The sequence below is a fragment of the Heterocephalus glaber genome, unplaced genomic scaffold, assembly GCF_053883595.1.
Source record: "Heterocephalus glaber isolate CG9 unplaced genomic scaffold, H.glaber_assembly_v1.0 deba00001600, whole genome shotgun sequence".
NCBI lineage: Eukaryota > Metazoa > Chordata > Mammalia > Rodentia > Bathyergidae > Heterocephalus > Heterocephalus glaber.
The window spans coordinates 14,638,187-14,653,413 of record NW_028258372.1 but is presented as its reverse complement, the minus strand read 5'-3'; the positions used below and the strand labels follow the sequence as shown (position 1 = coordinate 14,653,413).

At 37.7% G+C, this 15,227-nt stretch overlaps 2 protein-coding genes across 5 annotated transcripts in view; one reads left to right on the top strand and one right to left on the bottom strand.

Moving 5' to 3' along the window:
- Positions 1–15,227, bottom strand: part of Pappa2 (pappalysin 2) — a 592,890-nt gene that overhangs the window by 49,925 nt on the left and 527,738 nt on the right. For all 3 annotated transcript variants that reach the window (XM_087194134.1, XM_087194135.1, XM_004853387.3), the window contains 4 exons: positions 12,052–12,220; positions 10,589–10,724; positions 8,522–8,631; positions 334–405 (listed from right to left, as the gene is read on the bottom strand). In XM_087194134.1, coding sequence (XP_087050260.1) covers positions 334–405; positions 8,522–8,631; positions 10,589–10,724; positions 12,052–12,220 — 487 coding nt within the window. The remainder of the gene's footprint in view (positions 1–333; positions 406–8,521; positions 8,632–10,588; positions 10,725–12,051; positions 12,221–15,227) is intronic.
- Positions 1–15,227, top strand: part of Astn1 (astrotactin 1) — a 372,600-nt gene that overhangs the window by 351,427 nt on the left and 5,946 nt on the right. Inside the window, exon 22 of one of the 2 annotated variants that reach the window (XM_087194137.1) lies at positions 3,966–4,069. In XM_087194137.1, coding sequence (XP_087050263.1) covers positions 3,966–4,063 — 98 coding nt within the window. In that variant the 3' untranslated portion in view covers positions 4,064–4,069. Of the gene's footprint in view, positions 1–3,965; positions 4,070–15,227 lie in introns of those variants that run through there. The other variant, XM_087194136.1, reaches the window with a different exon arrangement.

Here is a 15,227-nt window from a genome sequence, read left to right as displayed (position 1 = left end):
CTAAAACAAAACTGTTTTTCAGTGTTGTGATGGCCCAACAAATCTTAGGTGTGCCCTTATTCTGTAAAACACTAATCTCAAACCATGAATAATTCAGATTTGCTTTTTAACTTATTTTTTATTAAGTCATTTAAAGTAGGATGCTGAAGATTTTGCTAAGACAAAACAAAAGTCAGAAATCATGATTTCTGTAAATTTGAGATTGTGAAGGCAGGTACATTTAAGAAACCAAACAAAGAAGTAGGGGAAGTATGGAATCTTGAATAGAGAGTCAGTGAATCAAGCAGACTTCAACTCTCTAGACTGGGTTTGGGGAAAAAGAGGCCAACTTACCTCACATGACTGGATGCAGTGGATCAGAAGGGGGTCTGGATGCCACTGACGCTGGCCAGTACACACGATGCTCTAAAGAGGAAGACAAAAGCACTCAGATACCAAAAACAGAGATATTTGTTCTGTGAGAGAAGAAGCGAGTCCTGAACTTACTCCACCAGTTCCACTCCATTCATTTGGAGCAAGACCCTGACCTCACACCCTAGGTCCAGGCTACCTGGCCTTTTCTAGTGGAAACCACTAACCCTAAGGGAAGGTGCCAAAGCAAAAGTTCTCAGTGGGGAGAAATTTTTGCATCCTCATCTTCTCCCTTCCTCTCTAGGATATTAAAATTTCCTGAGTTCTGCTGATGTAGTTAAACAACCATCCTCAATATTACAATCAATTTGTTCTTGAGCACAATACTGATTGAATTATTTTGAAATTTTAAATGATATAAAAATCGTGCAACAGTTATGCTGATTAAGAAGCATCATGGGGTTTTAAAGGCTGACAAATATAGCTGCACGAGAAGAGTCTTTTTTTTGGTACCGGGGATCAAACTCGGGACCTTGCGCTTGCGAGGCTGGCACCAGAACCAGTGAGCTAAATCCATGGCCTTCATGAGAAGAATCTTTAACTAAAAGTGGTTTCAACAGTTTGGATATGATTTGGACATGCTCCACCCCCCACCCCAGGGTCATGTGCGAGAGACTTAGTCCCCACTGTTGAAGAAAAAGAAACTTTAAGAAGAGCTGGTGGAAGGTGATTAGGTCACTGGGGACTCCACCTTCACAAGGGACTAATGTCGTTCTCTGGGATTCTGGTTAGTTCTCATCAGCATGAATTATAAAAAGAACAACCCTGGCTCCTGAATCTCTCTGGCTCTTCTCTCACCATTTGCTCTCTCCTTCTCAGTATGCTCATGCCACGATGCTCACTGCTGTTCTGTAATACAACCGGAGGCCTCACCAGAACACTGACACCATGGTGTTTGGACCCTCTGGCTACCAGAATCATGAGTCAAATAACCTCCTTACTTTATAAAGTACTTAGCCTCAGATATTTTGTTAGAGCAACCCAAGGTAGGAAAAAAGGCAAAATTTCACTCTCAGCAACTCTGGTTAGCACTGCCAAACCCTTTCTCTCAGGAAAGCAGTATCCACACAATGGACAAATCAGTTTGATGTGAAATCACTAGAAAACCAGTGCCACCAACATTAAGCTGGTGGGAACATAAACACTTTCATGTTGAAATACCAGTGACTGTCTTATTCCCAAAGGCTATTTCCAGATGCACACTCAAATGAATAGTCATCTACTCTTTACTAAGTAATAATTTATTTTCAACAAGATTTTTTATTTTAATAGTTGTATTTTCAAATTTCAAATGATACACTGCAGGAAATCAGAGATTTCTATAGCAGGTTTTAGAGACAAAAAGAAAGATTCTCTCAATAGCCTGCTATTAACTTACCTATGTGCAGATTTTCATTCTCATATTTTAATTCAGAATAATTAAAATTCAATGCAATTTGAAGAAAAATAATATATAATGAAACATGGGCTTTACACAGGATAGCACTTCAAGTAATTGGAAATTATACATTCTAGAATGCTAAACTGTTCAATAATCAAATTAGAGATATTTACACATATTAATATGTAGGTATATGAATATATACCTCAGGATTAGTTACGAGAATAGGAATGTGCAGTGTTTTTCTGGAGTTATATTAGTAAAACCTAAAACTCTGCTTTCACAGCTTCCCTAAAAGGAAAATAAATAAAATAAATTTTCACAAAATTTTATAGTCAAGGACCAGGGATTTAGCTCAGTGGTTCCGACGGCTGCCTTGCAAGCACAAGGTCCCAAGTTCAATCCCCGGTACCAAAAAACAAAAAACAAAAAACAAAAAAAACCCCAAAACTTGATAGTCAAAACTCTATATTTTAATATATTATTAGAAGGAGACTTAAGTAATAAAAAAGGGATTATCAAAAATACATAAATATAACAAAGGTGTTTAGCTTACTGAAAATACGTGATCTATTTTCCTGCATGTAAAGTCATTTCCATAGAACTATTTGTATATAAACAATAACTCTGCTAAATAGAAATGATCCTTATTTAATGCTATAAAACGGATCCCACTGGAACTCTACTTAGCAGTGCTCATAACATATATTATCTAAAATATGTGCTTTTATGCTTGCTTACTGACCCTAAATAGTAGTAATGGCAAAATAGAGGAAATAACTTGTCCCCTTGAGTGGTAAATGCCTGGCACCATTATTCTTTCTCATACTGCTGCATTCATTAAGGTTCCCACCCTATTCAATCAGTCATTCAATCCAGATCAGTGTATATAAACCTCACTCTGGACTACATTCCTCAGAGGGCAAGAGTATCTGAAATCCCTAAACCTAGTGCTGCCCTCATGGAGCTCAAAATCTTTGGAGGAAAGTACTGGGAAAATGCCAATACTTCCCCTCAAAAAAGACCCTGAGCCTTGGCAAAATCCATGATGCTGACAGCAGGAACTTGCTAGAATATTGTAAACTCATTGGGTCCGCTTCTCTTATGCCCTCCCAGCCCTCTACCCATCCATAGATTTTATAAATCCAAAACTTTTTGTCTTCTAACACTCCAGAAGTTCTACAATATACTTTGATAAGAGAAAGAAGAGAAAATGCTTTTATTTTTTATTTTCCAATGCTAGTTTCTTCTATTGTTTTCATTTTTTATGTCTTTGCATTTTATTTAATTTTATTTGAAGGTAGTCCATGTTCAAAGAATAACATATATAAGGCACAAAAACATTCATAGTCTTCCTTCTACTCTTGTTTCCAATCATATTCCCCAATCTTAGGTGGGGCTTTTCAGAGGTGGCTGGCTGGGAGGCTGGAACTGACTCATGGCGCAATGCTAGGTACAAGAGCACTGGGATTAAGGATGTGAATGCTACCTACCCTAAGTAGTCTGATATGCTTTTATTTTTCATTTTAGTTGATTACTGCTGGTATTTTACTTCATTTTATTTCACAATATATTATAGGGTTCTCTTTATTTTATAGTATCTGGGTTGTTCCATTCTGTTAAATGCATGGCATTGCATTGTATGAATGCACCTTAATTTATTTAGCCAGCTCCATATTGATGGGTATTTCTACTATTTTCAGTCCTTTCGCTATAACAACCAAAGATTATGTAAAGTCATTTCCCATAAGCAAGTATATCTGTAGAGCAAATTCCTGATAGTGGAATTGTTAATACCCATATCACTGATATTTTAGTGTTGTATAATTCAATCCTGAGACTGGTTCAAACTGGCCACCTTCCTTAACCTCTATAAAAGTTATCCAAGTTTGTGGTATCTATGTTATATCTCTTCTTAGATTATAAACTTGCTGAGAATAGAGACTTTCTACCTCTCCTATTTCTTATCCCTGACTTACAGAGAGATAATGCTTTATAAGCATTTATCAACCACTAAACATAATGTTATATTTTTAGGCTTTTCTTATATCTTCTGGCCTAAAAAAGTCAACCATCCCTTAAGTCATCCATTATCTATAAAGATAGGTTTATGCCATTAATTGAACTACTACTTAGAGATTATAATTGGAGGACAATTTCAAATGTTTTTCAGAACCAAACTTTATGACACACTTGAGGCACAAGACAGAAGATAAAGACAAGAAGAGGAGAACCAGGAGGAAAAAGATGAGACAGAGACGAACTCGCTAGCTCCTGGTAAGAGGGGAATATGATTTTTGTATTTCCTAGAATGCTTTTGGCAAGTGACAGTCATATGTTACATTTGAAAATCTATAAAGAATAATAGAAAGAGCAACTTCATATCTTCTGCCTAGCTTCATCAAATCATCACATTTTCCTGTATCTGTTTCTTGGCTATAAGTCATTACACATTCAGTTCATGTTCCCTACATGTATCAGTCCAATATCATCTTCCTTTCTTCCCCCTTATTGGTAACAACTATTATGAATTTACTATTATTTCTAAGCATATTACTACAATAATTATTTCTATGCTGTTAGAAAGCCACTTTTCAAATGCATTGATTGTAAACCACTAAGTGCTAAGGATTTGTATTGCGCTTTTCAAAAGGAACAGGTTTAGGGGAAAATTAGTTGCAAAACTTTTACCTGGTTGGATCATTTTAAAATTCTTTTTTAGAAATAAGAAAGAAAGGAGGAGAAGTTAAGGAGAAGGAAGAAGGAATGAAAGGAGGGAGGCAGGGGTGGAATGAATGATGAAGAGTCATTAGGATTTTCACATGGCTGTACCAAGGCTGTCGCCTGGTGACATTTCTTGTTCAAAAACAGGAGACTAATGGTTAGCCAACGTGAAGATCGAACAGAAAATTGCCCACTCAGCTCTATTTTTGTTAGGAATAATTACTTGAGAGTAATAATTTATTGCTAATCATATCAGGCTACAAATTTTTGCCAGCACCCAAGTTTGTAAGAATTCCTTCATTACTACATGGGTCCTTAAATAAAAAGCACCATTGTTTTGCAAGTTCCTGCTAAAAAAAAGTTCTTCTTTCCTCAAGATCCTTGCCTACCCTTCTCTGATGAAGAGACCTTTGCTCCCTAGAGGGAAGGAAGGTATGCTTAAAATGGACCAAAAAAGAGGCCTTTGTGGCTCATGTCTGAGTCCACACTGATTTGCAGCAAGTGTCCCTGCAGCTGTCACACACCATGATATCAAGAGGACACCCGGGGGCAGGGCTAAGATCCCAAGCCAGAAGGGAGTGTAACACTGTTCATGGGATCCATGGCTCTTGAAGGGGACACCTCCTACTTTTTTCTTCCTGTTTCTCCCTTCTCTTTAACTCATTCTGGTTTTATTTAAAGAACTATTAATTGCTTGGGGATGAATTTGGAAAATTGGAGTGAGGAATTACAAGATCTGATATGACTGAGCACTTCTAAGGGAGATTTTATGTAGTATTAAAGACTGCAAATATATCCTGTGTAGCCATGAGCAAATATCATTAATTTGGACCTCACTGATCCACAATAATGATAGTGACATAGGGGAAATAAAAATAAACCCTAATCTGCTACATGTCAGTTACGCCAAATTCATGTTCCCCAAAATTGAAGAATGAAATGTAAAGAACAACAGAGGTTGAGTAGGAAATATTTATTGAGACAGGCCTTGAGACAGAAGGGGATCCGAAAGTCAGCTGCCAAGGAGCTCACTTCTCGAAGGAAGTTTTATAGAGCAAAATCAGGAAGTGGGTACAATGTGGGTCAAAACTAAGATCAACCAATAAGATTACCAGTATAATTGCCTAGGTAATACTGATCCAATGGGGAAGCAGGTCACATAGCAACTGTGCATGGAAAGAACAAAGACCTTCCTTAGGAAGGGATGGATCAGGGAGTCTTGGTCACCTACTAGGGTGAGTGATGTCTATCTGGACTTTATTGGGCCAGGTGACACCCATCATCTTATCCCCTGGGGAGGCATGTAGGCCTGGTCATTCCATCTTTATCTTGAGTCCTGACCTTCAAAAGATGCACCTCCAGCCACAGTTGTAATGTGTTTTCATCCTCTGTATTAACTCCTTGAGGGCCTAACCCTGTCTGACTGCCTAGAATATTTCTACCTAACTTAGCTGTCTAAAATAATAGTACTGAAAAAGAAAAGAAAAGCATTATTCCATCTGTGATAAAGGAATTTATGGAACAAAATAATAGGGGAAAAGAGATGTTATGATGGATGCCTTTGTATAATAGAAGAAAATACTTTCAAACACAATTTAAGAAAACTCATTTACATGCAAACAATTGCTACTCTATGTTAAAACAATCTCCCCATGAAATCAGTCTCCTGGAAGAACACTACTTTGAAAGTTAAAACCTATATTTACTTATTTTAATCCACAAGGTATAATAAAATACCATCCTAACATAGTAGATAAGGGCAATCATAAAAGTTTAACCTTACACAGGATGTTTTGTGAAAAGAAACAAAAAAGGTTCTCTTTAAGAAATGGCTCAGTGACAGCCATTTTCTTCTATGGGCTCTTTGGGTCCATGCAGCCTTTATATTCTGAGCACTAAGGAAGGGAACACAGGAGATGAAGGGTATTTATTCAAGCAAAGGGGAACATTTTGAGGGGATTAATAACAGTGTTTCCTTTACTGTAATAAATTTTTAAAATTTAAGCATTCACTGAATCTTTTTATCACATCTCATAAAAAATGGAATGATTCTCATGGTTGCGAGGAATGACTTATTTTGCATTTGATAGGCTAACTAACCTAAACATACACTAGAGGAAGACAGAACAAAACACACCTACAGAAAAGAGGATGATTCAGAGATATTGCACTGAACTTGAAGTCAACAAAGTTGGTTATGTTTCTTTCTCTATTTCTTCTCATTTATGCGATCTTGGACAGATAATCCAACAATTTCTAATATGTATGTAAAATAAAGATAATGAAATGTCTTTTCCCAGCTTATGGTTTGTGATGACAGTCAAATGAAATTACATATATGACTTTGAAGACAATAAAATGAGATGGCTGAGTGTGTCTGGCATTGTTTCTGCATCTTCTAATCTGTTCCACTGGTCCTCAAGTCTGTTTCTTTGCCAGTACCATGCTGTTTTTATCACAGTAGCTTTGTAGTAGAGTTGCAGGTTGGGGATTGTGATACCCCCTGCCATGTCTCTGTTACCTAGAATTGCTTTTGCTATTCTGGGTCTCTTCTTCTTCCAAATGAATTTTTGGATTGTTTTCTAAAGGTCCATGAAGTATGCTGCTGGGATCTCAATTGGAATTGCATTCAATCTATATAGCAGTTTTGGAAGTATGGCCATTTTCACTATATTAATCCTTTCTACCCAGGAGCAGGGGATGTCTGTCCATTTTCTGATATCATCTTCAATCTCTCTTTTCAGAGTGCCATAGTTTTCAGAGAAGAGGTCTTTGATTTCTTTTGTTAGGATGATTCCTAGGTATTTCAGTTTTTTGGATGCTATTGTGAAAGGAATTATATGCCCTATTTCTCGCTCAGTGAGTCTGTCATTGGTGTAGAGGAAAGCTATTGGTTTTTTGTGTGTTGACCTTGTAACCAGCTACTTGACTGAATTTGTTAACCCCATTTCTTTACTCTTCCTCAGTTTTCAGGGTTTTTTAAAAATTAGTTTTATTGGTACATTTTAGGTATACAATACAATGTCATTCATCATTGGGATCTTGTACCTTTACATGATGTATCTTGGTTCTTATTTTTTCCCCATTCCCCTGCCCTCCCTTCAGCCCCTCCATCCCTCCCTATTTACAAAGACTTTGTTTCCATTTTTTTCATTTTCTCATATTAATTCAATTTCCCTCTTTCCTTTCCCCTACCCCTCTCACTTCCCCTTCTCCTTTGACCCTTTTCTTCCTATTTCACGTTATCTATTATAACTTTTAGTCCTTATATACACTTTCAGTTTCTCACACCAGAGAAACGACTTGGTATTTACACATGTGTGTCCTATTTATTTCACTTAAGAGTATCGCCTCAATGTGCATCCACTTAGCTATAAATCCCTCTAATTTCTCATTCTTTATGGGTGAGTAGTAATCCATCACATAAAAAACACCCACACATTTTCTTTATCCAGTCTCCAGTTGATGCGCAATTGGGCTGTTTCCAAGCTTTAGCTATTACAAATTGTGCTGCTATGCACATGGGTGCGCATATATCTCTGTGGTATGATTCTTCTAATTCTTTGGGGAAGATCCCCAGCAGGGGAATAGCGGGGTCAAATGGGACCTCCAGTCCTAGTTGAGTTTTTGGTTTTATTTGTTTTTTTAAAAATTCATCCTTCTCTTTTCCTCTTTCTTTCATCTTTCCACCTCTTTATATCATACCTATACATTTATTCAACTTATCCTAAATTTTCCTATCCTATTTTTCATTAGCAGTCATTTTTCTTCCTGGTCCTCCTGTCTCGAAATCTTCTTTCTGTCTTACCTTTTAAACTTCCCTTTAGAAATGGGTGACTTTATTTTCCCCCAGCTTTCCTTCTTTCACTGCTCACTGTTTCATCCTAGGAACTACGGATGATCCATGTGGTTGTTTTTAAATCCTCTGAAATTACCCCAGAGGACATCTTGTCAGTTACTCAGCAACCTTACATCTTTGGCACATAAAAATGTCCCTTCCCTCACCTGGACTTTGACAGGTTCCATCCAGTACTCCAGCTTGTCAGCAGTGATGTTCTCTGGCAACATGACGGGATCATTAGGGGGTATTATACATGACGGGAAACACACTGCACCTGGATGAACACAAATTCAAAGCAGAGGTTGAGCTTGTCAGTTTGCAGTCTTTTTCATCTTGCAATCAGAAGCTTCAATATTACAAGAGCAATTGCTCTTTACATAGTGATTCATCACATTGTGATAGTTGGAAACAGGCCTGATACTCATGTAATGTGTACTTTTAGGGATATTTTTACACTAATTGGTAAAGAGGCTTTCTCAGAAGCCAATTCCCCTTGCCCCAGGCAGCCCTTCCTCTGCCTGGTCCAGTATTCCTTATCTCTGGGATTTGTGAGTCTCTGGATGATCTAGTAATTCTGAGATGGATTCTTGGTCCTGTAGACCTCCTAGATCCCATTCCAGTATGCTAACAAGCAAAACTCTATTCTGATTGGCTGAAGCATTTTAAGTATATTTAATGTCATTCTTGCTTGTGTGGTCCCCTGGAAGCTGATAATTGCAGCAACTCCTACCTAAAAATTTGACTAGTTGGAGGAAAAATAACCCAGAAATTATGAAATTACTCCAGGCACATCCTGTCAGTTGCTACACTGAATATCATTACACTGGCAGCCAGGAAACCTGTGTGATTAAAGGAAGAAACAACCAAAAATCAGAAACAGAGATTTGGGCCATTTGTTGGTCCCTAGTAGGCAAATCTTGCTGTTTCCTTGATGAGGGACCCAAGTATCTTTTAAAATTCTACTCAAGGAAAATACTCTCAGTGTTCTCTTCCTTCATCTATAGATCTGATGATCTCCAAGTTTCTTTTCAGTTCTCAGTGTCTATGTTTCATTGTTTTTCAGAAACTTTTATAATACTAAAATATTACATCAGCCTTTAGGACTCTAAGTATTTGAGTATATGATATTTTGATGCAGTAATTGGAGGCTTTGAGGATAAAAATCTATTCATGAAATACCATTCAAGAGGTGTATCAAACTCTCTGATCCTCCAGGCCTGACCACAGGACCTCACAGTGCAAGAACACCTTGAAGGTGGGAAAGAACCACTTCAGAAACTCATGAGCATTCTACTGAACACAATTTATACTCAATAGCATTACGCAGGTTAAAATGCTGTATAAAATTATTCCTTGTCCATGCGATTCAGAACTTAGGAGTAATCTTACAAGGTTTCACACAAAATACAACTCTGTTCTGTGATGTTTAGGGACAACCAGGGAAAAGTTGTATCATCATCACTGTAAACCAGCTCTGGACACAAAGACATTTAATTGTAATTACTTGAATAAGAAGTTGCTCACAGGATCTGGAGCTTGGTCTTCTGAAGAGAATGTATGGCTGAAGATTAATACAAGTAAGTGCAATGTCAAATCATCCCTTTTAGGAACTCTGCATTCCACTGACAACCACTAAGATAATGAAGGATCCTCATATACAAGTGATGATGACTACACATCCTCTTCTTTCCTCTTGGAACTAAAATTACTGCTACACATCCATCCACTCTCAGCTCTGCAGCAGAGTGGGTAAAACATGAGCAGATAGCTTAGCAGTCATATCAACCTTATACCTGTGTGGAAGTACTAAAGAGAACAAATTTGATCTGGGCATAGTAGCACATGTCCATAATCCCAGCACTTGGGAGGCTGAGGTGGAAGGATCACCTTGAGGTCGCAGCTAACACAAGTGTTTATGGTTACATATATGAGTATGCAATATTTTGATGCATTAAAATATCACATACTTAAATGATGAGGCCAGTCTGGGCTATATAGTTTGTTCACAGCCTGAACTACACAGTGAGACCCTGTCTCAAAACAAAACAAAACAAGAAAGAGAGAGAGAGAGACCAAATTTATTATGAATTTTATTTTTCATGAAGCAGCTAAGAATTAATTTGCACTTCCATTTACTTTACAAGGAGAACAGTGTAACTGATTCAGGATCCAACCAGGCTTAACACAATGTTAACTTGGGAACAGACATCAGCATTCTTTCTTTTCCTTACCAATCCCGTATCCCTGTTCACACTTGTACTCCAGGAAATTCAGCTCTGAGGGAGGTGGAGGGCATTCCCCTTGCAGGTTCTCACACAGCTTGAATTCACGAGTCCACAGTCCCTCTTTATTGCAGACAATGGGAAGCTAGAATATCAAAGGTAAAGAATATCCCATTATTGTTTTGATAGCTTCATTAAGAAAAAGTGGCCTAATTAAATGGTAACATACTTCAAGTTCTAGAATTTGGGCTAAAAGACACTATAATGAACTATACTGGAAATAGGAAAACTTGAAAGAAAAGAAAAGAAAGGAAGCAAACCAAGACATTTCCTTACTGTTTCCATGTAAAAAAATCATAAACAACTTTGACATTGATGAAATTTATCAACAAAGTATTTCTTTTAAGCTATAAGGATATGTTGAGCTATTGATCATAACCCATGTAATCTGAGTTATGTTTGGAAAATTTCCCCAGATGGTATTGTTTTGCAATGATTCATGCATACTGTCACAAAAATGATGCTTGTTGCAAATATCTGAGGTTTTTTTCCAGATCAATTTCATTCTGTGAAACCAATATTTAATTTTCCTTAAAGGTGTATTTTTGCCTTTTTATTAGAATAAACATATCATAGTTGCTTTTGTTCTATTCCCTTTCTCCACATGTGTGCTGACTTGTGTAACTCTTAGCTTCACATCTTCAATACTCACAAGGTAAACTCTAGAATACAGGGAACTAACAAAACCCAAGGAAATAAGATTAGAAATATAGATCCCTCTCCCTGCATCTGGTCAAGTCTTTGATTCTTTAACTCAATCAGTGGAAACATAAATGTTTGACTTTCTTGGGGTCTCATGGCATATTCTTTTCACGTATATTCTGCAGTGCTTACCTTTGAGTACTGAACACTAACTTAAAGACACATGGCAAAAGAGAAGTCAAGGTCATTGACTGTTGCCTAGGAAGACTGCTTGACTTCCTGTCTCATGTATATGTGTAGTGCTTGAAAAGATTCTAAAACAAAATTGATTTTAGTCACACAACCACTTAAGACTACACTTTTTATTTGAGATCTCCTGTGTTAAAATCCTAAGGAGGATAACAGTCATACAGCACTTTGAGCTTTGCTGAGAAATTTGTTTCTACACACACACACACACACACACACACACACACACACACACACACACAGAGTCAGGATTCCAGAATTATGCGCATTGTACCCAAGTGTACCCTACCCATAAGATTCTTCTTACCCATGAGGAAGGAAGTTCTGAACTTGAGAGAATATTCTAAAACATAGATCTTTTGAATTTCTTCTTGAATAATACTGTATTAACACCTCTGCTTAGAACCCCAGACCCTCTCTGTTGGGATTTTTTTCAGTCATTTTGAATCAACATTCTTGGCATGGCAATCAAGATTAGAATACAGCCTGATCCCAAACAAAGTTCAAGGAGTCTTCCTTACCCTTTCACTTTCCTGCTTACAGTTAAGCACACACTGGCTGTCCAAATTGAAGCCGTTGGTACACTCATACATGCCTTCAAAAACAGGAGAAGGAGGCTCACACACCACTGGCACACAGCTGCCTTGCTCCCAGATTCCACCTTCCAGGCACTGTATCTTCAGGAACTTGCTGATGAGACATGAAACAAGATTGGCCATGAAGGTCCTGAGAGAAGACTGTATCTTCAGCAATACAAGATTAGGGTTAGCAAATAGGCAGGGACAACTGATTCTTGTTAGCATTTGTCTGAGCACCCCAATCTCAAAGTCAAGAGACAAAAAATGGTAATGTTCATTTATTGGCAGTGGTAGTAGGTATTGTACAGTAATATATGATGTATTACTCTCAAAGAGTTTGATACACAGTGCAGCATCTAGATTTCTTATAGCTGGGTTTTCTTTGAGATTCTCATCTTGCAGAAGTTTCACATCTAAGTACACTGGAAAGTACCAGGTATATGGAATACAGAAAATATTCTTATACATACGCTCAGGGAACCATTCAGATATGATTTAAGGATCATCAGTGTTGATATGATGATATAATTAATGAAGTTGTTAGTATTTCTTGGTTATTTGAAGAGAAGAAAAGTTGTAGTAATATAAGCCTTCATAATCTAGCCTTCAAAAGGACACTAACCTTGAGATTACTACAATCGATTTGTTTGTAAATCTGTTTTCCCCTGGAAAAAGTTTGTACCTTTCACCAGATTCTTAAAGCAGATTATGACTCATTATTGCCCTGGAAGAGCTGCCACTCCCCCATGCACAGACATGACCTCCAACCACAAGACTGTGCTGGAGGTGGAGAGAAGTCAAAAGAATTAGGTTTCTTGTTACTGCAAATCCCATCCCGTTCCTCTTCTGACTCATTGCAGTCTGAAGGTGATTTCCACTCGTGCAGTTTTAACATATTCACTTCTGACTCAGAACAATCCTGGCTATAGAAAAACTGTGACTCGGAAATATAAATAGCCCTTGGCCATAGGCTGTCTCCATCAGGTGGTGGTTTTCTGTAGGCATTTCTAATGTCATGATGCCTTTTAGGAATTTCAATCTGAACATCATCCTATGCATGCTTTCAACTGACAGTTGTACAATGGTTCCTGGATGCCTGTCCAGTCCTCTTATCATATATTAGATTTACATTTATCACATTCTCATATAAATGTGTCCTAGTCTTTTTTCCCACTCGATTGGAAGTTTCCAGAAGGCAGAGGCTGTGTCTTATCCTTGTTTTAAATTCTCAGATATTAAACAATATCTAGCTTATATTAGGCATTAAATAAATATTTGCTGAATTAAATAGCATCAGGCTGACTAAAGGACATATTGTGTAACAAATTGAATCACCATAACACTACTAATAAAATAATATTTTATCTCCATTTTATTGATAAATGCACTGAGAGATGCTAAGTTCTTTTTCTAAAATCTCACATCCCAGAATACACTTGATTTCAAATAAGTACAATGACAATATTTTAATCATTGAATATATCTTTGTAATATCTAATTAGAAATAAGTGCAATATTTTATTATTAAATTATGTAGAACCATACCTTTATTTTCAGAAATACTTTAGGATAGAAATATGATTCATGGCTGGAATCCTTTAGTATCATGGTCTATGTGGACACGTATCTACTATCCATCATAAAATATCATTTTAGGCTATATTTCAGATGTTTGGGAATATATCTGTACAGATTGCTTATTTAATTCCCCCAAACAACAGATACCTATAGTGCTATTATCTACACTTTAGCAAAGGAAGCTGAGCCTGAAAGGAATATAAAGCTTGCTCAGAGACCCAGAGTAAAACTGCAGACAGGATGCGGACCCATGTCAGCTTGCTGACAAAGCTTGCGATCCACCTGCCATGTTAGGGCATGATTTTTCCTGCTGTGCTCTCCAGTTCACCCAGTTTATTAGCAGCATCTCCATTCCATGAAATATCCCAGGTGCCCTTTGTTCTGATGCTACATCTATAAATGTGGCAAAAATTCATCTAAAATGTTTGAACTGAATAATAAATTGCATATATAAAACACATCAATATTAGTATGCAGCTTAAGGAATTTTTACATGTAACTACAGCTGGGTAATCATTGCTCAAATCTAGATTTTATAGAACATTTTCAGTCCCTCAGAATTTCCCCTTGTGTTTCTTCCCAGTAAAATCCATCTACTCCTACAACACACAGGATTCTGCAGTACACACTTTCACAGTGTAGATTAGTTTTGCTTGTTCTTTATACAAATGAGCAACCTCACTATGTATTCTTTAGTATAAGTCTTCTTTCCCTCAAAAAAGATGCCATTTAGAAAATGTCTTCCCAAATCTATTTTCAGCAAAGGGTTTGCAATTCTTTTTACTATAACGAGGCTCTCTCTTGTTCCCCTCCTAAATTGGATATTTTATTCTACCTTCTCACTACAGAATTTAAATTCTCCCAGGGACTCTCTCCTTTCTAGCACCTCCCACAGATGCAATCCTTTCCCTACCTCTGCTGAATTGACATCCCCAGCTGGAGAGAGCAGGCAATACTACTGACACCAGGGGAGAAGCAGGGCTGTAAAAACCTTGCATGTCAGCATGGTTATAAAGGAAAACCCTTGCTTGGCCAGCATGATATTTGTACTTCATGTGGTATTTTTCTCTGAATTGGTTGGAACACTTCAACCATGGAAATAGTCCTCCTTTTCCTTGCCCGGAGTGAGGAACCATTCAAGAATGCTGGTTTCATATATTTCCTTGCCAGTTTAATAACCTCAGGGGTGAGGGTAGACAGATCTAACTTGGACGGGGAAGAGGGAGTTTGGGTATTTTGGGTGGTGCCCAGACAACGTGACAGGCCTGTCCTGCAAACCACCAACAACATAGGGAGGGAGACTGCAAAAGGGTAGCAAAAGAAGCAGTCCAGTTTACACTGGGGTTCTTGGACCTGGGAGGAGGTTTCTGGGCAGGAGTGAGGAGATGCTGGGAGAGTGTCCTGATGCCCTAGAAGGTCCAGTTTCCTTTAGGAAGGAGTTCCTGTGCCTCTCACAACTTAATGCATTCACCTTCCTTGCATTTTATTTTCCCTTGAAGAGAAAATGGTCCTGTACAGCCATCTCTCCAAGGGCCTTTCAC